At 49.5% G+C, this 23,439-nt stretch overlaps 1 protein-coding gene across 12 annotated transcripts in view; it reads right to left on the bottom strand.

Moving 5' to 3' along the window:
- Nucleotides 1–2,200: 2,200 nt before the first annotated feature.
- The window catches only part of DEPDC5 (DEP domain containing 5, GATOR1 subcomplex subunit), a 52,418-nt gene continuing 31,179 nt past the window's right edge, over nucleotides 2,201–23,439 (bottom strand). For 6 of the 12 annotated variants that reach the window (XM_083589698.1, XM_083589706.1, XM_083589702.1 and 3 more), the window contains exons 30-43: nucleotides 21,613–21,832; nucleotides 20,152–20,288; nucleotides 18,987–19,110; nucleotides 16,120–16,182; nucleotides 12,821–12,972; nucleotides 11,613–11,690; nucleotides 10,231–10,363; nucleotides 9,718–9,826; nucleotides 9,319–9,543; nucleotides 8,300–8,469; nucleotides 7,845–8,016; nucleotides 5,868–5,928; nucleotides 5,019–5,101; nucleotides 2,201–2,851 (exon numbers count right to left, since the gene is read on the bottom strand). In XM_083589698.1, the coding sequence (XP_083445824.1) occupies nucleotides 2,559–2,851; nucleotides 5,019–5,101; nucleotides 5,868–5,928; nucleotides 7,845–8,016; nucleotides 8,300–8,469; nucleotides 9,319–9,543; nucleotides 9,718–9,826; nucleotides 10,231–10,363; nucleotides 11,613–11,690; nucleotides 12,821–12,972; nucleotides 16,120–16,182; nucleotides 18,987–19,110; nucleotides 20,152–20,288; nucleotides 21,613–21,832 (2,020 nt within the window). In that variant the 3' untranslated portion in view covers nucleotides 2,201–2,558. The remainder of the gene's footprint in view (nucleotides 2,852–5,018; nucleotides 5,102–5,867; nucleotides 5,929–7,844; nucleotides 8,017–8,299; nucleotides 8,470–9,318; nucleotides 9,544–9,717; nucleotides 9,827–10,230; nucleotides 10,364–11,612; nucleotides 11,691–12,820; nucleotides 12,973–16,119; nucleotides 16,183–18,986; nucleotides 19,111–20,151; nucleotides 20,289–21,612; nucleotides 21,833–23,439) is intronic. The other 6 variants (XM_083589701.1, XM_083589700.1, XM_083589707.1 and 3 more) reach the window with 1 other exon arrangement.

The following is a 23,439-nucleotide window of genomic DNA, read 5'->3' as shown; positions in this document are numbered from 1 at the left end:
TCAAACGGTATATAAAGCAGATGTCAACAGACAGAGCTAGTTGGTGACCTGTGAACTGGGAGACAAGGGTTCGAATCCCCACTCAGCCATGTAGCTCAGTGTTTGATCTTGGGCCAGACACTCACTCTTAGTCTAGCTTACCTCCCAGGGTTGTTGTGTGAGGATAAAATGGGAAGTTGGAGAACCATGTCTACCACCCTGAGCTACCTGGAGGAAAAGGTGAGCTATAAATGTAATCTTCATCTCTCTGAGTAGCCCGGTTGTACAGTGGTACCTCGGGTTACATACGCTTCAAGTTACATATGCTTCAGGTTACACACTCTGCTAACCCAGAAATAGTGCTTCAGGTTAAGAACTTTGCTTCAGGGTAAGAACAGAAATAGGGCTCCGGCAGCGCGGCAGCAGCAGGAGGCCCCATTAGCTAAAGTGGTGCTTCAGGTTAAGAACAGTTTCAGGTTAAGAACGGACCTCCGGAACGAATTAAGTACTTAACCCGAGGTACCACTGTATTTTGAAAGCTACATGGGGGCTGGAGCCCTTTTTGTGGTTTTGAAAAGACTTTGTCTGTGGAAAGGGAGCCTGCAGAAAGGCTCTCCCCTCCAAACCTTCAACCTCATTAGAAAGTGAACCGACTCCCCACCCTGCAAAAGGGATTTATTAAAAGCAATAAATAAGAGAGAGAAATTCAGTCTCTCTGCACACACCTTTCCGAGCAGAAGCTTCTTGGAAACCAGCCACAGCCCAGCATGGCAACCACCCACTTTGAGGGAAAGCGCTGAGTAACACAAGTCAGGCAAGGATTGAGCTCGGTGATGTGAGAATGCAGCTCCATCATCACTCATGCATAATTGCTGACAGTCCCAGGTAGTTTTGGGAATGTGAGGAAATGGATCTACTCAATTTTTGGACATGCACTGATGCAGAAAGATGAAATGCACTCTCTCCTCCAGTTTTGCTTATCTAGCTTCATGGAATCATCTTGGAAAGGTCCCCAATCCAATTTTTTGCTCAGCGCAGGGTCTTATAATACAGGATCCAGCCACAGCAACAATGACAAATGGCCAACTAGCCTCTACTTAAATGCCTCCACCAGCTAAGGAATAACCCATCCATCACCTTCTGAGACAGGCTTCTCCATTGTCAAATAGCTCTTATCCTTAGATATTTTCTATTACAGTGGTACCTCGGGTTACATACACTTCAGGTTACATATGCTTCAGGTTACAGACTCTGCTAACCCAGAAATAGTGCTTCAGGTTAAGAACTTTGCTTCAAGATGAGAACAGAAATTGTGCTCCGGCGGCGCGGCGGCAGCAGGAGGCCCCATTAGCTAAAGTGGTGCTTCAGGTTAAGAACAGTTTCATGCTAAGAACAGACCTCCGGAACGAATTAAGTACTTAACCCGAGGTACCACTGTATTGTAAGGGACGCGGGTGGCGCTGTGGGTTAAACCACAGGACTTGCCGATCAGAAGGCCAGCGGTTCGAATCCCCGTGACGGGGTGAGCTCCCGTTGCTCAGTCCCAGCTCCTGCCAACCTAGCAGTTCGAAAGCACGTCCAAGTGCAAGTAGATAAATAGGTACCGCTCCGGCAGGAAGGTAAACGGCGTTTCCGTGCACTGCTCTGGTTCGCCAGAAGCGGCTTAGTCATGCTGGCCACATGACCCGGAAGCTGTACGGCGGCTCCCTTGGCCAATAAAACGAGATGAGCGCCACAACCCCAGAGTCGGTCACGACTGGACCTAATGGTCAGAGGTCCCTTTACCTTTGCCACTGTATTATTTTTAGCCCAGGTCCAATGCTTTGATTTCTCTCCACTGGTCCTCGCCTCCCCTCTGGAATGGGGGTGGCCAGCCCTCATTTTTAAAAAAGAAGAGAGTCTTTAGCTCTGCTAAACAGTTATGAAGCAAAAAGTGTAGGTAATCATCTAAGCAATTTCTGTGAAATGAACAAACCTGGCTGCTCCTGAGTCATTTTTAGCCAATGAATGACATCAGATAGATAAGTGAGGAGTTTGCATGCCAGGCAACAGTAAAACCCAGCTTCCTAAAGAGGTGCTATTTCCACTCCCCTTTAATGTGCTTTTCCTGCTTCTACTGTATCATCTAGTCGCTGGATCCAACCATTTGCAGCTCTGTTTTGCTGCCTTGCCAGCAGCCACATGCAAGCTGTGAGAGCCAATGACTACACCAACCCAACGATGGGAGGAGAACAGTGTGTTTTTATTCCATAAATATTGTACAACATTTTACATATGCACAAAAAACTCACAACGAGCATTTTCAGAAGATGAAAAAGTTTTTGCTCGTTTTCCTGAAAAAGCTTCTGCTCTTCTTCCACTGCTGTCTGATGTCCACCAGGCTGTCCTCCATTCGGGCGGGAAGTCGCCTTCCCATAGTAAGACTTATCCATTTGCACCTGTGAAAAGCGCCCATTTGTGGCATCCTGAGACCTTGCTCCCAGGAGCCTGCCCAGGATTTCTCAAGATGCTCCTTGCACCCACCCTTCCAGGACAGCTAACTGCAGCTACATTTGACTTCTGTGGCTGGTGGGGATTCTTCAAGGGGCGCTGGCGTGCATCTTCTCCAGACAGCCTGTCCAGAAGGAAACCAGCCGGTTGTCCTTGTTCCAGCAGAAGTCAGTGAAGTCCTTCAGCAGCCGGTCAGCAAACTTCTCGTCCCCTGTGGCGCTGGACCGCCATGTTTTGGTCAGCATGGTGTTGTAGGCCCAGTTATAGCCGATGCGCTCCTCGCAGAAGACATTCTGGTTGGTGGAGCTGGTGGAGTTACGCCGCCGTCGCTGCTGCCCAGAAAACTTCCGCTTGGAGTATGGCAGCTGAAGGAACACTGTCCCTGAATCGAGAGGAGCACGTTTTTTTTAAAAAAGCAGCAACAATCTCATATTGCAGTTAGGTTAGTGATGGATACATGTCAGTGTGTGATGCATACTGGGACCCTGGTCAACTTACAGCAGAGTTAGCAAGCCTACTAGTTCTGTTCTTAAAATGAGAGCTTGCCTCCTTTGTAAAACCTGCTTTGCTGAGGTTTTTGCAACCAGCTCCAGCATAAGCTAGCAGTACAGCTCTTGCAAAACATCTCTTCTCAATCAACCTTATTGCCACAAGCTTGCTCAAAGAGGGAGGGTTGGTGATCACATTTTTAAATTTTTTTTATTACTTAAGCCAGAAAGGCTAGTCAAAAACTTTAGGCCTCACTATCAGGCACTCTGAACTCCCCCCGAGCCACACCCCTCACAGGGCTACCCTTGAACTCTAATAATGTTTCTTGCTGTTGTTGTTGTTGTTGTTGTTGTTGTTGTTGTTGTTGTTGTTGTTGTTGTTGTTGTTGTTATTTGTACCCCACCCATCTGAGTGGGTGGCCCCAGCCACTCTGAGTGGCTTCCAAGACATATAAAAACATAATAAAACATTAAAGATTAAACAACTTCCCTATACTGGGCTGCCTACCCTATATAGGGCTGTCTTCTAAAGGTTACATAGTTACTTATTTCCTTGACATCTGATGGGAGGGTGGGCGCCACCACTAATAAGGCCCTCTGCCTGGTTCCCTGTAACTTCACTTCTTGCAGTGAGGGAACTGCAAGAAGGCACACAGTGCTGGAATTCTGTCTGGATTGAATGACAGTGGTAGAGGGTATACAGGGCCGAGGCTGCTTTTCCCTTCCCCACTGCTATAGGCCCTTCCAGCTGAGGAGCAAATCAGATGCAACGACACAAGCCTGTCGCCAGAACTTTGAGAAAGACCTTGCGCCATTGAATGAAGGAAAGCCGGTGGGTGGGGCCCCCAGCGCAAGGCAAACTTCGCCCTAAGCTCACTCCCCTTTGGAGAAGGACAGAGCCCCCGCCAGCTGCCTTCCAGGGTCCCCTCTAGCAACTTACTCGTTTTCTCTCTTTGGTGACTGGTTGGTGGGCGGGCTGTAGGGGACTCAATTGGCCGAGGCATTTGGGTGTTATGGGATTCCTCTACAGCCCACTTACCAACCAGTCCCTGACCAATTGGAGCCAAGAGCAAAAGACACAGTTAGAATGGAAGAAAAGGGTACCTCTGAGCACATTCTGAGCCTTGGAACTGGTTTTCGGAACCAGGATTGAATTGATGCCAGAAGTCCAATCCTGGCTACTTTGAAGCATTCTTTATTTCAGAAGCCTAGTCTTGGTATGAGAAACTGTTTTGTTGTTGCAGCAGCCTTGGGAGACTGCACCCCTTGCTAGTCTCTTGCAAATCAGATTGGCACCCCCTCCCCTTGACCAATCTCCTTTCTGTCCACCCAGTGCTTTTTTTCTGGAAAAACAGGTGCTGGCACTCATCATGAAGTTGTCACTGTAAGTGTCACACTTTTTAACAAAAAGAGAGGTGTGCTGGTACTGCATACCCTTGATTACATCCTTTTAAAAAAAGCACTGTGCCCACCCCTGACCTAGCCCACTAAAGGTAAAGGGTAAAGGTACCCCTGCCCGTACAGGCCAGTCTTGACAGACTCTAGGGTTGTGCGCTCATCTCACTCTAGAGGCCGGGAGCCAGTGTTGTCCGCAGACACTTCCGGGTCACGTGGCCAGCGTGACAAGCTGCATCTGGCGAGCCAGCGCAGCACACGGAACGCTGTTTACCTTCCCGCTGGTAAGCGGTCCCTATTTATCTACTTGCACCCGGGGGTGCTTTCGAACTTCTAGGTTGGCAGGCGCTGGGACCGAACGACGGGAGCGCACCCCGCCGCGGGGATTCGAACCGCCGACCATGCGATCGGCAAGTCCTAGGCGCTGAGGTTTTACCCACAGTGCCACCCGCGTCCCTTGACCTAGCCCACTACTCTGCTGCAAAGCTTTGCCTTCAATGATAAAGCAGTTATTGTTTGCTAGGGGCCTTTTGCTGACTCATCTCCTCATTCAGCGTATTTCTCTGCTGGATGTTCTGGTGGTTTTATACAAGGCCAGCTGCTCACAGGACGCTTTGTGTCTTGAGGGTCACAATCCCAGAAGGAGGGGGGAAAAAGAGTATTCACCTGTGACATGAATGTACTGGGGTTTGTTCTCTGAAGGGAAGTTGAATGCAGAGGCAGAATATTTATCTTGCACAAACCCAAACCTAGAGAGAAGAAAACGTTGCAGAAGGAAATTAGCAAGGAATCGCAGAAGGGCTGTACCTTTTCCTGCAGAAGGGTCCCAAACTCAGGCCCCAGCAGCATCTTCAGGTAGGGCTGGGGAATGACTCCTTTCCTAAAACCCTGGAGAGCCAGTCTTGCCACTCAGTGGGAGCAGTGCTTAGCTAGATGGGCCAATGGAGGACAAGGCAGCCTCCTAGGATAGGGCAAGGGCAGTAGGTCAGGGGTAGAGATAATCTGCTTTGTCTGCAGAAGGTCCTGAGTTTTTCCCTTGGCATCTCCAGGTGAGACCCCCTCGCCTGAAACCCTACAGCAGCCTTTCTCAACCTGTGGGTCCCCAGATGTTGTTGAACTACAACTCCCATCACCCCTAGCTAGCAAGGCCAGAGCTCAGGGATGATGGCAGTTGTAGTCCAACAACATCTGGGGACCCACAGGTTGAGAACCGCTGCCCTAGAGAATTCCTGACAGTCGGTATACTGAATTAGGTAGACACAGTGCTCTGACAAAGAGTAAGGCAGCTTCTTCCTATGCTCCTAAGTGACAAGAGGAATGACTGCATTCTGCACATGAGCAGGAACCAGACTGCCTGTTTGCAGAAGGTTGTATAAAAGTGAAGACTCCTGCAGAAAACCTTATTGATCTCATTTCCCCATCACTGATCACTCTCCCCCACCCCCCAACAAATGATTGTCCTTGTGGCTCAAGGGTTAAACAGACACTCCTCAGCCTGCCCTCTTCTAGGCTTACCTGTGTGCGATCACCTCCTGAAGGAGATGCATGCGGTCCCAGTAGGTCTCTGGCTCAAAGCCTGGAAGAGAACAATTGGGTGACTTTCCAACTCTGCTAGCAGGATAGGATCAGATTGCACCTAAAGACGTCTGGATGTGTAGGGAGGAGGGTCAGGTTGTTGCACCAGCCCTCTTTCCTTAAAACACATGCATGTGGGAGAGCCATAGCTTAGTGCTGGAACTCATGTCAGAAAGCAGCAGGGGCGGGTAGGAAAGACCCCTCTCCTTCTCTGCCAGAGATGCTGCTGGTCTCAGGGAAGACAGTATTAATCCTGGGTGGAGGGAGGAAAAGGATGGAATCTCCAATGGTCCACTATGCCATATTTAGAGGTTCTAGTTCCAAGTGCTGGCAAGACTCAGGTTGGAGACAGACAAATGAAGCAGATTAGCTTTTGTAACTGGGCACTCCCCTTTTTGGGGATCTTTGCCACTTGTTTGCGACGAGGAAGCCCCTCCTGCCTTTTGGCTCATCACCGGACAGGGAAAAGCCACTGGCTGTTCCCTTCCTTTCATGTTCCCAGAAAGCACCTTAAGTCTGAAATATTTTGGGGTGGGAGGGAGGTAACTATGGTAACAGTGGAAGCAATTGCACAGCAGAAGTCTGGATCATATTGGGTGTGAGGAGGGGGAGGCAGGCGGGGGTGGTGGTGGTGGAATGAGGGAAATGACCACCTGGCAGGACATTCATCATGAAGTCTCAGATGGCGAGGTGGACACTGCTTTAACACAGTCATTGCTAGAACAAGAAATTATGGTTCTTGGGAGACTACAGCGTCCCACTCCCCTTAAGAGTGTTGAAAGCTGCCAAATTCCAGTCTTCACCAACCTCGTGTTCTCTAGAAGTTTTGGACTACTGCCATCACCCCCAGCCAGCATTAAGATGCTGGGGTTTGATGGGAGGTGTAGTCCAAAAGGAGATTCTGTCTCTACTGAAATGGCATCAGTCACACCAGATGCAGTAGAATGATCCGCCCTCAGAGGAGTGCACCTGCTGCACCTCTGTATGAGTTGCTGCCCTAGGCTTCCTTTCTAGTCAGGTGAGCAAGAGGCCGATCTGGAGGCAGATCATCCTCTCAGATCCTACATGCCAGAGAGCTGTGTCCTGGGTGCAAGAGGACAGGGGCTCAGATTTTTAAACCAGGAAACCAGGAGGGAAAAATACAGCACCTCCAAAAAACCCCGCAGAGTATACACCAGATGACGAGGCGGAGGAGGAAACCCATCAGCTTTTGGTAAAGGCAGGAACTAAAACTGGAGGAGGATTCAGAAGGAGGAGAAGCCTAAACAAATCTATGGGTAACTTATCAGGGAAATTTTGGGGAAATTAGGACGCACACACACAATAATTTAAGTGAGTGTCTCCCATGCCAATCTGAGGCAGGGAAGGAAGGAGGGAGAGACTGGAAATGAGGAATGCATGAGCACTGACTACCTCCTTGTCCAAATCCAAGTGTCACAGTGAGCAGAGTTTTGAAACTGAGCAAAGGGAATCTTCTCCTATCACCAGCAGGTGCAAACAACACCTTTCCAAATTTAATTATTATGATTTATTTGGGGGGGGAAAATGTATACTGCTGGGTCAAAAAAATAAATCAAAGCAGTTTACAGCAATAAAGGCATAAAACCAGACATGAAGAAGTTAAAACAGACATCAATTAACCATCGCAGAAGTGTACACTCTTAATTGTCAGCATTGGCCTGGCAGAATAGAAGAGTTTTCAGCAGGCATTTCAAAGCTGGAACAGAAGGCACCCGCTGAATCTCTATCGGTAGAGTGCTCCACAAGACTGAAATATCCCATGCACCCAACTTCAGATTCCACAGGACCCAAGCAGAGCCAAGAGCGCACTGCTGGGCTTTATGCCCGGGGGGACAGGGCAGACCCTCCACTCTCACCTGAGTCACCAAGGTGCCACTGCCTCCCTCTCTTCCTTACCATCAAAGAGGTGCTCGGTGCCCTCCTTCACCAGGCAGCTAATGTTGAGAGGGATAAAGAGCTGGGCTCGAAGGGGGTCTCCGTACAAGTAACTGGGCAGCGCAAACGGGCCTTCAAGGACAGGGACCAGCAGAAACCCGCAGGAAGTGGCTTTGCGATGCCAACCTTGGACCTGGAAGGAGAAGGAGCAGAGCCACACTGAGGAAAAGAGAGAGGGAGAGGTAGAAAGGCCTAGAGGAGCCACTGGCCAGGGCCCATATGAGGGCACAGCAACACCACAAACTTGTGGTTTACGACCAAATTCTTCAGCAGGACAACGGAAACCTAGATAACTCCACAATTCTAGGTGTAACTACAGAAGTGCTGTTATTTCCTCGCACCAAAGAAACAGGCCCACCCTTCGACTCTCTATTGCCAGTTCTCAGCAAGGAACATTCCTGCCCAACCCCTCTCACCATCTCAAAGAGAACGGCCGCCGTCACAGCCATCCAGTGCAGCTTGATCTCGAAGGCGGCGTTGAGGGAGAAATTGCCGTGGTAGTAGCAGCTGCACCACTCCAGGCGGTCTGTGCGGTTGTTGATGTCCACGTCCAGCGTCACCGTCCGCTGTTCGGGCACTGTGGCAGCTGCCGTGGGTCAGGGAACCAGAACAGCAGGAAGCCATTAAGAGAAGGGGGAAGCTTCTAATGAAAGGCGCAAGGGACCTTTGCTGAACAGGACTTATCTCTGAGTAAACAATACATAAGGGTCTCCGCAATGGGCCTGATTCTGTACATAAGGCAGCTTCCTATGTATGCTCAGTGGGAGTTGCTGGTTTTAGGGGCAGCTGTTTTAACCAGCCTTTGCCAACAGTGGACTGGACCCCTCAGAACAAGATAGGCTCTCCTTCGCTGGGGGTTTTCAGATGAAGGTTGGATGGCCATCTGCCAGCGATTTTTTAGCTGCAATTTCTGCATTGCAGCCAATTGGACTAGAGGACCCTTGCAAGTACCCTTCCAACCATACATTTCTACCCCCTCCTTTTAATGCAATTTTTATTGGGGGGGGGGGAATCAGAACATTGGAGATGGACTACACCCAATATTATATGGCGGCAAGATGAACAGTTCGGTTAAGTCACATTTCACGTTCTGCCTGAATCGGAGCTTAATTCTTATCTCTATTTGCTGGTGGTCTTGAAAAGTGAGGCCACAGGATAGATTTGACCATCTAAAATGCCAGCTTCTCAGCCCCACTCTGAAAGCTTGTTAAAGTAGTATATTGCAATTAGGTTTAGATTACCCAGCCCTACAATGTTCCTGCTGCCCTTGAGATATTCTGGGCTACTGCCCCCAACCAGGATCTGGAAGGTGCTTGCTTGACAGTGACTGGTTTAAACCCTCTCTTCCTCTTATGCACACATCATGAACTCTGTGGCGTTTCTGACAGCCGCAAGGGCTCAACTCTCCCCTGGCCACCTGCAGCCACCATCTCACCTAACAGCGCAGCTGCCTGGCTCCGTCCTCCAAAGCTGCGGCTGAAGGAGCTGTGCCTGCTGGCGTAGGAGGCCGGGCGGCTGGGTAGCCAAGGCAGAAGGAAAGCTGGGATCTCAGAGTGGAGGAGCTCCTCGGCCACGAAGGCCACCTCAAACCACTTCCGCTGGAAGGCAGAAAAGTCGTCCTTGGCGGCCGTGTGCCACATGGCTGGCTGCTGGATTCCCACTGCAGGAAGAGAAGAGAAGGAGGCAAGATCCCTGTGAAATGGCGTGTTGCGTCAGCTTTGCAGGATGCCCAGAGCTACCATTCAAGACCAGCATCCCTGAGGAAGCCCACCCCCAACACCCACCCAAGCCTCCGCAAGGGGTGCATGTTGCCTTTCACCACACATAGCCTGACCTCGCTCCTGCTCCTTGTCTTCCATGATCTTGTAGAAGTAAAACCCATAGATGAAGGTGCGAAGGGCCTCTCCTGAGGCATGGGTGATGAGCTGCTCATCCAGCATTTTCTGCAGACAGAATCAGGGTTAGGGTCTCCAGGGCTGGCAGGAGGGCGCGTCGTCTCCAGGGCCTGGGGGGGGGGCAGGCTCACCCACCATCCTAGTAGGGGTCCTCTCAACTGCACCTTGTATTCCACCCCCCTATGACTTGAGTGGGTGTTTATGCATGCATTCAGCACTATGGGGTGAAGTGAAGAGCTGAAAATATGGCAGGGGTGGGGGCCTCCGTCTTCCTCTCTTGAACACTGCCTGGGACCCCTCTGCCCATCGCTGAAGTTTTTTGCCTTTCCTATTGCCCAAGGGAGGTACTTTTCATGCCCATTAGCACCCCGGTAAAGCAAAGGTCTCAACTGCAGTTGGTTCGGGGTAGCAAGCCACACAGGCATGTCTGCATGTGCGCGTGCTCTTCTCACCTGCATGATGTCAATGGCCATGGCCTGGGTCTGCACCCCTTCCACCATGTTCACTAGCCAGTGGACCACCTCCGCGCTGATGAAGCAGGTTGGGGAGAGTCCCTTCTGTTCTGACAGCAGCTGGATCCCTGTGCTGAAGCCCAGCGGGAGAAGGGACATAATGTTAACACAGGCAGGGATAAAATTGTTCCCCTCTCTAGTCCTTGACTGGATGGGGCATGCAGGTGTATCCACACCAGGTTTCCTGCAACCCTCCTTGTGAGGGAGACAGCTAGAAGACAGGGGGGGACGGACACAAATTTGCCACTTGTGGTCTGCTCTTCTGGATACTAAGACTATCTGGGCTGGGGAAGGCTACAGCTCAGTGGCAGACCATCTGCTTTGCATGCACAAGTTCAATCCCTAATGGCTTTGCTAGGTAGGGCTGGGAGAAAGACTCCTGTCCAGAGAGCCAAGGCCTGTCCATGTAGATGAATGCTGAGCAAGCTGAACCAATGGTCTAGCTTGGTGTCATGAACCAGATGGCTGCAGAGGACTGGTGGGAGGCACCAGGTGGGGAGCCACCGAGGGAAGAACGCTCAGAGCTCGGGGAGTGGTCCAAGGGAGCAGACTGGAAAAAGGTGTCAGAGCTTAGTGAGCTGGAGGAGTCTGTGACAGAGAGCAGTCCAGAATCAGAGGCAGAAGAGGAGGCTGGGGAGGGGGGGGAGAGCAAGAGGCAAAGATGAGTCAGGCTGGCGAAGAGTCACAAGTGTCTCCCCCTCCTGCTGCAACAAACTCTCTTCCCGCCTTGTCTCCCAGAACCAGGAGAGACAGTAAAAGGGCAGAGGGGAGGTTGGTTGGTTGGATGCATGCAGGCACAGTCTCCAATTGCTTGGAAAAAGCCCTGGAGAGGAAGGGACTTAGATGGGCTGTGAGGAAGCAGGGACTTTCAGTCTTGGCAACTGATTTTCATGGAGTAAGACCAGCAGGAATGAGCTGCTCTGTTCACTAGGCCTGACACTCAACCAAGTCTGTGGAATTCGTGCTTTTGGAAATAACGAGTTAACTCCAACTCTTTATTACTGACTGGCACGCTCCTGCGACAATCTGTACGAGGCTGCTTCCCAATTACATCGGCCCTTTATTCAGAAGCATGAGGACTAGAAACCTTATTTTTAGGGGCAGGGCCATAGCATCTGCTTTGCAAGCAGAAGGTCCCCAGGTTAAAGTTCTGACAGCATCTAGGTAGAACTGGGAGAGACAACACCCCCCCAACTGAAACCCTGGAGTCTCTGCCAGCCAGTGTGGACAATACTGAGCTAGATGGACCCATGACCTGACTCTGCACGGGGTAGCTTCATGTTGACTGCCTAAGAGGCGAAAGAGAGAGAAGTTGCCCTTACGTGGGGTGCTTCATGGCTTCAAGGATCTCTATCAAAGTAGAGGATGAGGTCAGGGAGCTTGCTGAGTATGGCTGAGAGCTGCAAAATTAAAAAAAACCACACTATATCAATATATTTAGCTGCCAGCTCAATTTGGCTCATTTCAGGCAGCCTTCCCTAACTACTTAAGGCCCTCCAGCTGCTTCGAACATAAGAGAAACCTGCTGGATCAGGCCAAGCGGGGGTGGGGCGGGGAGTCTGTCCTCCCCTCCTCACACTGGCCAACAAGATGCCCCAATGGGAAGCCTACAAGCAGGACCTGAACACAAGAGCCGTCTCCCCTCCTGTGGTTTCCAGGAACTGGTATTCAGAAGCATTGCTGCCCTCCAAACATGGAGGCACAGCACAGCCGTCATAGCTAGTAGTCATCAGTAAGCTTCTCCTCCACGAATTTGTGCAATCTGCTTTAATACCCAGTCTAGGTTTGTGGACTTCACTGCCTCCCATCCCATAGTTTTAACTAGCTATGCGCTGCATGCAGCAGGACTTTCTTATCTCTACCTTTGTCTCTCTCCTTCAGTCTCTCTTCATTATCAAAAGTCTTTTCTCCTTTCAAGGCCGTGCCAGGGCTTTCGGAAAGCAGGAGCCTAAACATCTACCAGCTTCTGTAGTTCAGGTACAGTCGCTCTGCTGCCCGTACAGATCTTACAAAAAGTTAACTCTAGACAATATAGCTGTGTCATCTCAAGTCTGGGATAGCCCAGGAGATTTATTTTATTACATTTATTTCATAAAATTTATACATCGCTTGATTTGTTTGTTTTTAAACCTCTCAAAGCGGTTTACAAAAAAGACGATCAAATTATCAACGAGAAAAACAACCACTTTCAAAAAGTTAAAATAACAATAAGCTAAAAGCAGATTAAAACTAGCACCGACTCTCTAAACATCTGGATAGGCTTGCCTAAACAAAACATGTATTTAAGAGGTGCCGAAAAGAATATAGCGAAGGTTTCTGCCTGATCTCAAGTGGCAGGGAGTTCCGAAGTCTAGGTGCTGCCACACTAAAAAAATAAAATCTATTTCTTACAAATGAGGAACAGTTGTTATGTGGAACAGTTCCGCTGATCAGAGTGGCCGAGTGGGAATGTATGGGGAAAGGCAATTTCGTAGGTATACAGACCAGACAGGCCAACAACGAGCCTTTTTACCTGTGGCAACCGACTCACCTGTTCTCGATGGAACCAGATGTGGCAGATCCCTGGTCTCCTACGTTCTGCGAGCTGGCAAAGGCTTGGCTGATGCTCCTGTCTGTGGACTGGCTTGCGTTGCTCAGCGCAATGCCCTCGAGAGTAGCAGGGGCTGTCTGATCAATTGAGACCTGGGGAGGGAAAGAAAGGCAACTCCTCTGTGGGCACAATTCATTTATTTAATTTAGCACCATTAATATAAACCGATTGATATTGAAAAGCCATATATGAATACGACATAAAAACCCAATTATTATTTTTTAAAAAAAACAACCTCAAGAGATACAAAACATGAAAACAGTATTATAGAAACAGACATTCAGTAATTTCAGGTTCCAGTCTTCTGGATCAGGGAAAACCTGGGCAAGAAGATTAGACTTTAGAAGACACCTGGAGCAACCAATACATGATGCTTTGCCTATGGTAGAAGGAAGGCATTTCAGAGTGCTGGGAAATGCCCATTTTGGAGTCACCACCCTGTGGTATTTTGTAGAGCGCAGCACCACAAACGCAATTGCCCAGTTGATCATCGAAAGCACATGGCTGCCCCCAAAGAATTCTGGGAACTGTGGTTTGCTAAGGGTGCTGGGAATGGCCACTCTGTGGCCCCTTCCTCATTCCCTGGAGAGGAATCCTGTCGCGAGGTGATGAGAGGCAAACCTATCTGGCAGCGGCGTTCAGGGTCCACAGAAGAACATTAAGAAGAGCCCGGCTGAATGAAGCCAACAGATCATCTAGTCTAGCACCCTGTTCTCACAGGGGCCAACCACATGCCTGTGGGGTTGGAAACCTGGAAGCAGGACTCAAGCACCAGAGCCCTCTCCCCTCCTGAGGTTTCCAGCAACTGGTCTCCAGAAAGCACTGCTGCCTCCAGTTTTGCTCCTTTCTTGGGACACTTACTGCTTCCTCTCAGCTCATGGGAAGTGTTTTGCATTTCACAACTTTACTGAAAATACCAGAACCCTGGATTATGAAATTGTGCGAGTTGCCTCTTCTGTTTCAGATAAGCCCTCAAGGGAGCCAGTGCAGTGTAGTGGTTAGTATGTTGGAGCTAGGATGTGGGAGACCAGGGTTCGAATCCCCACTTAACTATGAAGCTCACTAGGCGTGTGACCTTGGATGGGCCAATCACTGCCTCGTAGCCCAAGCTACCGTATTTTTCGCTGCACAAGACGCACCCGACCATAAGACGCACCTAGTTTTTAGAGGAGGAAAACAAGAAAAAAGAAAGCAACGCAAAGCCTCTTGAGCGAAGAGGGAGGAGCGCTCCAGCGGCTTTGCGTGGCTATCCCTGAAGCTAGAAGAGCAAGAGGGATCGCTGCGCACCAATCCCTCTTGCTCTTCTGGCTTCTGGGATAGCTGCGCAGCCTGCATTCGCTCCATAAGACACACACACATTTCCCCTTATGTTTCAGGAGGGGGAAAGTGCGTCTTATACAGCTCCTTAAGAGGAAAAAAAGGTGGTTTGAAATGTAGTAACATAAAATTTGAGTTTTCAGGGAAGGGGAGAGGAGCTGAGACATTCTCCTCCTCCTCCCCTCCGACCAGTCGGGCTTGCAGCTTGTGTGATGACACAGAACGTTTCCCCCCCCCCGCCCAAGGACTGGAAAGTGGGACAATCCAAGGGAAGGCTTGGGAGTTGCGGTGGAATGAACAACAAAGAACCTTCTGGAAGGAATGCGAGCCTCAAAAGCCTCCGCGTCAAAACGAGGCCAGCTGCCCCCAAAACGGATCCCATCTGCTGCTAACAACACAGTATGTCAAAGCTTTGGTAGATGAGGCACTGGGGTGCATGCGCACAAATGAAGCACTGAAGGCCTCGCCCGGCAGCGGGGCTAAGGGAAGAGAGGGAGCCATCACAGTCCAAATTAAGGTCTTAAAATTAATGATTGTCTTGAGCACCTATGAATCTGTTCCGACGCTGAGCAAAACTTCCATCTAATTTCATAAGCAATCGTTAACGGATACCATCCTCCTAATTCCTTTGAAGGGGTGGTTCAGTGGTAGAGCATCCGACTTGGACCTGGGAGACTAGGGCTCAATTTCCCACTCAACGACAAAGCTCACTGGGCCTGGCCTCAGGTCTGTCCCTACCTGTCCTACCTCACAGAGGTGTTGTGGGGATTCAATTAGGAAAGGGGGAACCATGTATGTCACCTTGAGCTCCTTGAAGAAAAAGGTGGGAGATGAAGGCGACAAATAAAAAAAATCTCAGCCGCTTTCAAAACCCTCCACCACCATCTCTAAATCAGGGTTCCGAGTTGAGAGACAATCTGTTTTTTGTTTTCCCAGAGGCGTTTCAATTCACACCACAGTCGAGTGATTTGCAACCTTCATTATCTTTCTGAACACAAGAAACCCTCTTCAGGTTATTTAAGCAGTTATTTAAGTTCTATTGACTCTTATTTCACTTTGCAAGAAGGCAACAAAAAACGATTAAAAAGGGAGGGTGGGGGAAAGAGGAACGAATAGCGTCATTGCAGCCCCCACCTGGGGACGGATGGTTTCCTGCAGGCCCAGCTTATGTGACACCTCCCCGCTGCCCGCACTTCACACCCTCACACCCTCCCCCCTCACCACCTACATGACACTGTCTCAGCAGCCAGGAGGAACAGATGCTCTGCTTGGAATTGCAGAGCCAGCCTCGCCCTGGATCCCCTCCAGCCTTCTCTGAAGAGGAACGAACAGCTCTCATTATATATTAACCGGTACTGCATGTTCCCAATGGCACTTTCGTCCTCCCTCCCTCCACCTCCTGCAATTCCAGCATCCTCTGCCTCTCAAAAACGTTAGAAGCAGGTCACGCACCGAAGAAAAGGTCTTGCCTGGCCGCAGAAGACGGTGTGAGCCTCCTGGGATGCAGAACCCTCAGGGCCCAATAGGAGAGAGGACATCAGGCCAGTGGCCCATCTAGTCCAGCCTCCAGTTCCTCAAGAAGGCCAACCAGATGCCCCTTCTGGGAGACCTGCAAGCCGGGGATAAGTGCAAGACGAGTCTCCCTTCCTGTGGTTTGTAGAAACTAGCATTCAGAAGCATCGCTGCCTCCGATCATGGAGGCAGAGCATAGCCGTCATGGCCAATGGCCATTGATATCCTTATCATCCTCTGTTGTTGTGCCTGATCCTTTTTTAAAGCAATCCCAGCATCACTGCCTCCAGTGGGAGGGAGTTCCATAAGAACCCAGGAAGAGCAGAACAGAAGTGGTAGCAGAGGGAGAGATAATAGGGCTCCGCTAAAAAGACCAGCTGCGCCAAGGGACAGCCTGTCAGGAAACTGACCTGCGTGTGGAAGGTGGACGCTGTGCGTGGGCTCCGGACATACTCCACAAAGAAGGTCCCATCCTGAAGGCATCAGAGCAAAAAGCCGTGGGTGGCAGCAGCAGGAACAAGATGGAGGAGGAAGACACACATTTGTGCAGAACTGTCACCATCAGGAAGAGGAGGAAGGGCAAAGGAGGCGGCAAGGAAGGGGGAGGAAACACCTCCAGCACCCAGAGAGGGGCCTCCCCCAGGGTGAAAAGAGCAAGCACTTTGAAGCACCCCATGCCAGGCCAGGAGGGCTTCACCACCCTGAAAACAAAGTCATTAGGGATCCATGCACCCTGGGAACCAAAATTCTGCACTGAAGAAAGCAGGCGTCTGCAGCATGCATGACCTCTGCATCTTGAATCTGATTTGCTTGCCACGGGAAGAGTGAAATGACACAGACGCTTCTTGCAGGCATTAAACATCTAATTCCACCACCCCTCTGGTGTCTGGGATTTCACCAGGCATCTCCCGCATGCTTTCTTCTCAGGCATGAGGGCTAGAAACTTGCCCTTCAAACAAACGGACAAGCAAGCAAGCAAGCCGAGATTCCAAGCAAACCAAATTTTGTGCTCAATATCTGTCCACATTCTGGACTTTTCCACTCCTCCTGCAGAGCTGCAGCAAAAGGCACAAGGTCCTAGCATAACAGCATGAGGGCTCCTAATTTCAAGAAGCAATGAAGGTTGCATAGCAATGGGAAGGCATGCAAAACACGCCCGCTTTCCTGCAAGCACATCATCCATTCAAAGTATGGGAAAGGGGTGCAAAGGGGTGTCTTTCCTGGAGCGGGGAGGTCTACTGTATGTTGCCAAGGGAAACCCACAAGCAGGACATGAGTACAACAACAGCGCTCTCCCCTTCTGTGGTTTCTAGCAACTGGTATCCAGAGGCATTTACTGTCTCCACCAGTGGAGTGAGAACATAGCCTTATCCCCCTCCATCGATTTGTTGAATCCACTTTCAAAGACTCTCATAAGCTGTTGGCCATCATTGCCTCTGGCAATGTGTGAAAAAGGACTTTCTTTCACCCATCCTGAATTCTCCAACATTCAGTTTCACTGTATGTCCGTGAGTTGCAGCATCTCTCCTTGCCATGAATAACTTTATTTCTCAGTTTCACTGGGAGGGTGGAGATTCTCCAGGTTTTTTTACATGTGATCAGGAGAGGCCTTTGCTCCATGACGGCCCATCTAATGCCTTTCTTGGTGCAGCAGTTTCCTAGATACACAACCTGGGTCTTAAGAGCCAAGGTGACTCCTAGCATGGTGTGACTAAGCAGGGGAACTGCATTAACTCCATCTTAAACCTTGCCTGAGGCTGTTTTGCCAGTTGACAGCAGAAGCAAGGCACTGGGTTTCAGCTTCAGCCCATTCTCTGCAATACTGGGATAATAATGCGATGCACTTTTAAAACTCCCAAGAGCTCCAATCCTCTGCCCTTCATAGAATCACAGATTTGTAAAAATGGAAGGGACCCTGAGGATCATCTAGTCCAATGCCCTGTATTGCAGGACTATGCAGCTGTACCCATATGGCAGTGGTGGCCAAACTTGGCCCTACAGCTGTTTTTGGACTACAACTCCCATCATCCCTAGCTAACAGGACCAGTGGCCAGGGATGATGGGAACTGTAGTTCCAAAACAGATGGAGGGCCAAGTTTGGCCACCACTGCCATATGGGGATCAAACCTGCAACCCTGGCACCACCACGCTCTAACCAACTGAGCTATCCAGGCTGACGATGTGATCAGAAAAGGTATAGAACACCAGCGCATTCAGCTTATTTTAATTTCAACCTGGTTAACTGCTCCGCACAGCCGATAGATCACAATGAAACACCAACACAAAGGCCCTTCAGCATGGCAAACATTTACAAAGGCTTGGGAGGACGGCCGTCCGACGTCTTTTCCATACCGGCTCCCTGTTTCACACCTTCACCCTCTCTCCTTTAAAGGATGCACAAATCCAGGTAGCCTGGCTGACCCAGAGAAACTCCCCGTCCACCCGTGTTTTTGTTAAGTTTTGAAGAAGCCAGTGTAAAACCAAAACAAAAACACAGCAGCTGGACCAAGCCAACTGGACTGGATGGATTCTGCTGAAGCAGAAGGGCTGCAAATAGTTTCTCACGGACACTCGTTTGCACAAGGCTACGTACACATGTAAGAGCACAAGAAGAGCCTGCTGGATCAGACCAATGGCCCATCTAGTCCAAAGGGAAGACAACCACAAGCAGGACCTGAACGTAGCAGTGCTCTCCCCACTTGTGGATCCCCAGTGTACTGCTTCTGACAGAGGAGGGAGAGCACAGCTATCACTGGCTTGCAGCCGCAGATGGTATTATTCTCAGTGAACGGGATGAACCCCACTTTTAAAGTCATCCAAACTGGAAGCTGATACACACACCACTTAAGATTCCTCATTACAGTGATACCTCTGGTTACGTACTTAATTCGTTCCAGAGGTCCATTCTTAACCTGAAGCACCACTTTAGCTAATGGGGCCTCCCGCTGCTGCACCGCTGCGCGATTTCTGTTCTCATCCTGAAGCAAAGTTCTTAACCCGAGGTACTATTTCTGGGTTAGCGGAGTCGGTAACCTGAAGTGTATGTAACCTGAAGCATATTTAACCCGAGGTACCACTGTATGTCTCTTTATGCTTTCCCGGACAGTGTGGTCAAACCCTCTGGAATTCCCTCACACAGACAACAGAGTCGTGACCCCGCATGGAGCGAGTGAGGCTACAGCTCGGCTGGAATAGTTAGCAGATGGGTCCATGCCAGCAACATGCACGGGGCAAACGTGGCCTCTTTGAAACCAAGCCCCAGAGGCCGTGTCCTTACCTTGCGTGGACTGTCCACATATGTCGGTGTCATGGCCATGCTGATGCTGTTCTCGGCTGGCTGGCTGGAGCTCTTCCCAGCAAGTGCTGCTGCTGCTGCAGCAGCCTGCTGCTCTCCCAGGGTCCTGGAGAAGAAAGTGGAGGCAGAATAGAGGGATGAACTCACACTTCTTATTTGCGGGAAGTAACCACAAGAACAGTTTGCCTGCCCACTCGACCCTTTCAACGTGCATGTGTGCTTCTGTGCAGAATGTGGCCTGTTGCACAAAGTCACGTCTTGTTGCTCTGGTTCAGAAATTATTGATCTGATGTGGAGAGATCTTTCCTATTCTAATTAATTCAAGAGGGTTCTGGAAGCTTCTCTGCATGATACAAACAGGTGCAAGCTGGAAGTTTCTAGCTGACACGTAAGTTCCTATTCTGCCTGAAACAAGCAGAAGGTTCATGATGTTTGGGTTATTCCTTCAGAGAAGCTGAGCACAGCTGGTTTAAACTGGTTCTGTTATCTCTTTCTGTCAAGGTCATGCTGACTATAATAATAAGGCCAGAAGGAGCCTGGGACTCACTCTTTTCTATCTCTTTTTCCTTCTGCTGTGGTGTTCTGCACATAGTACGCTTAGTGTTAAGGTTTTAGTCTTATTATAAGTTATTGTTAAGTTTAAGTTAAGTCTGCTGCAACTGGATTTCTTAAGGACAATCCTGAATGTATTGGATTTGTGACTGTTATGCTTATTTGCCTTCCAGTAGCAGTAAAGGTCTGCTGGATGGAATATTAATTGCCTCTAGTTATGCCTTTGGAAATCCAGGAACGTGTTTTAGATTTTACTCTGCTAATTATACGCTGGAATTTGCTCTGGATCAATATGAGTAGAATTCATGACACTCTTTGAATAAACATACATAAATTTATTATTGTTAACATAATAGAGAGATAATTTAAGGATCTTTACAATTTTATAATATGCAGAGAATAATATGTGTTGAAAAACCGGAGAGAGGAGCTGAGGGAAGTCTGGGGGTGGGTGGGAGGGAGGGTTTTTCTTGGGGAGGGGGGAAATGAAGATTATATGTTTTTGATAATTTGTTATGTTGAAATTCTTAATAAAAACTATTTTTTAAAAAAAGAATTCACGACACTCAACACATTGCTTAGTGTCCCAACTCACTTTTGGCTGGCTTCCATCTCCAGCAGAGCTGAAAGCGCAGAGGTTCCCTTCTTACCCAGAGGGGGAGGCCCGGACGGTTCCAAAGAATGGGCGGAAAGCGGACCCGCCATCTGCAAGCCTTTCATAGTGGTCCCTTTCTAAATGGAAAGGGATCATTAGGGGGCAATGGAAAGGAAAGAGGGGGAAACATAAAGAGAAAACAAAAAGGTCATAAGAACACCGCAATCTGACTTATACTACCGTATTTTTCGCCCTATAGGATGCACTTTTCCCCCTCCAAAAATGAAGGGGAAATCTGTGTGCGTCCTATGGGGCGAATACAGGCTTTCGCTGAAGCTTGGAGAGCGAGAGGGGTCGGTGCGCACCGACCCCTCTCGTTCTCCAGGCTTCAGGAAGCTATCAGCAAGCCTGGGGAGCCCGCGGGAGTTGCTGCAGGGCTCCCTAGGCTGCAGATAGCAGCCTGCTGCCCAGAGCGCGGGGTGCGCTGAAGCCGCGGCTGGGGGGGGGGGGAATAAATTTTTTTTCTTTATTCCCGCCCCCCCCCCAAAAAACTAGGTGCGTCCTATGGGCCGGTGCGTCCTCTAGGGCGAAAAATACGGTACATCAAGAGTATTGGTCTGGCTAGCTCAATACTCCCTACACTGGCTGGCAGTGGTTCCTTAGCTTTTAAGGCAGGGAGTCTGGATATGCCAATAGAGACTGAACCTGGGACTTTCTGAATGCAGAGCTGGTACAGGAGTCTCCCCAGTTACGTGTGTTTGACTCGCATGCGGCCATGCATACATGCAGCACTGGGAAATCATTAATCGGTTTGAACTGCGAAATGGTGCAAAAAGAGCGGGGAAATGGGTAGCCTTGGCAACTTCAATCCCATAAGCCTTTGCACTGACCTTTGAGGCCTGTGGAGAGTTGGGAGTTTGAGAATGGTTTGTAGGGAGTGATTTGTGCCAGTCCGGTAAGTGCTGCTGGTTTTTAAAAGGTTTTTTTTCCAAGGGTTTCTAGAGGTTTAGAGCATGTTTAGAGGCTGTCCCCACTATACAAAATTTCATGCACATGTGTGTTACCTGGGAATGTAACTCCCATGTTGTGGGGAGAGGCCTGTATTCTACCATGGAGCCACAGGTATTAAGTCACATGATGTTTCAGTAGCTCTTCAACTGTAGGACCGTGTTTAGAAAAATCCCTCCTCAGCTCAAGTCTCCACCAGGAACTTGTTACATCAGTTTTATACCTGTTTGACTCCCATGAGAATTAAAATCTGGCAAAGGTGTGGAGAAAAAGCGTGAGTGGTACAAAGACTGACGAGCCTCACGAGCAGGTAGGCTCGCAAGGGAGCCAGGGCTGGCAGCAGCTCCCTGACAAACGTCAGCACGCTGGCCACAAGGTCTAGATACACCTTGCAGAATGTGTGAACGGGCCCACAAAAAATTCACAGAGTGCTGGCTCAGGTCACCGGCTCACCCGGATCATCCGGTCCGACCGGTGGCGCCTGCGGATGCGGTTCAGCCCCTCCACAAAGCGGATGAAGCCATCCAGGAGCTGCCACTCCTCCTCGTCCGAGCGAGCCTTGCCCCCGTAGACGTCGCAGTGCGCCTCACCCTCCATGATGCGCTTGGTGGCACTGATGCAGGCCGGCAGCAGCAGGAAGCGAGTCCGCCAGAATTTCAGCGACTCAATGAGACTGGGGGGAAGCCAAGGGGGGTGGGGTGGAGAAACACATGGAAATCATAATGTGCGTATGTCTTTGGACAGTGGTACCTCGGGTTAAGAACTTAATTCATTCTGGAGGTCCGTTCTTAACCTGAAACTGTTCTTAACCTGAGGTATCACTTTAGCTATTGGGGCCTCCCGCTGCCACCGCGCCACTGAAGCACAATTTCTGTTCTCATGCTGAAGCAAAGTTCTTAACCCGAGGTACCATTTCTGGGTTAGCAGAGTCTGTAACCTGAAGTAGAGAAGAGTTTGGATTTGATATCCCGCTTTATCACTACCCGAAGGAGTCTCAAAGCGGCTAACATTCTCCTTTCCCTTCTTCCCTTACAACAAACACTCTGTGAGGTGAGTGGGGCTGAGAGACTTCAGAGAAGTGTGACTAGCCCAAGGTCACCCAGCAGCTGCATGTGGAGGAGTGGGGAAGCGAACCCGGTTCACCAGATTACGAGTCCACCGCTCTTAACCACTACACCACACTGGCGTCTGTAACCCGAGGTACCACTATAAAGAAGTTTCCAACTAAAGATTAGGAAGAACTTCCAGATGGTGAGAAACATTCGATACTGGAACAGGCTCCCTTGGAAGGTGGTGGACTCTCCTTCACTGGAGGTTTTTAAACAAGAAATTGGATGGCCATCTGTCAGGGATTCTTTGGCCATGATTGCTGCCTTGCAGGATGACCCTTCCCAATTCTAAAATTTTCTGATTCTGTGTCATGTACGGCAAACATCTGCCAAGCTGCTCAAATTGAGTTAAGTATCAGTCAACCAACCTTGCAAACATATTTTACAGATTTCTACAGCTCTTCCTGCCCATCTGTGCTCACCCCTTGCAGCCTGGCAGAAAAGGAGGAGCCAAACTCTCATACTACTTCAGAGTTTGGGTGCCAGGAGGGGATGCTTCCTGGCCACATGGGGCAACCAGGCAAGGGGCTGTTGGCCAGCCTACAGCCCAGAGGTCAACATGGCTCCCTCTGGCTGCACACAAGAAGATCGCCATCGAAGCATCTCCTTCTCAAGCTTGATGCAGGAGCTGCAGCGGCTGTTTTGGGTTGCTGCCACACTCCAGAGACCAGAGTTGTGGGCTTCTTTTTTTAAAAAAACCAAACAAAGCAAAATAAATCTGTTACATTAAAAAAAGATGCAGAGCAGTCACAACCAGAACACACACAAATCCAACACAAGTAAGTTTTCCATGCAATATAGGGAGCAGCCAGCCAGACAAAGACAAATTGCCCAAATAACTAGGAGAAAACAAGCCTAAAAGTATCAAAAGAAACACTTTTATGCTGCTTTAGGAGTTCACCCTATTCTTCTGAGGAACTGATATCGAACACAGCTGGAGATCAGTGTTAAAAACTCAAGATATATAAGCTAGGTACCAAATGTCTCCTTAAACCAGGGTTACAGTTGCCAAAACAGAAGTTCTTGTTGCCATTTTGTGGCCGGACGGCTCGAAAGTCCTATTTTTCAATGCAACTTTTTGGTTCCTGAAATTTGTTCCAATCATGCAGATAAAATATCACAGGTAGAATTCTATAGGATGTGTTGTTACGTGTGTGAAAACAGGGAAAAT

The sequence above is a fragment of the Podarcis filfolensis genome (assembly GCF_964270895.1).
Source record: "Podarcis filfolensis genome assembly, chromosome: 16".
Lineage (NCBI taxonomy): Eukaryota > Metazoa > Chordata > Lepidosauria > Squamata > Lacertidae > Podarcis > Podarcis filfolensis.
Note: the sequence above shows the minus strand (reverse complement) of the source record. Positions and strands in the feature narration are given on the sequence as shown.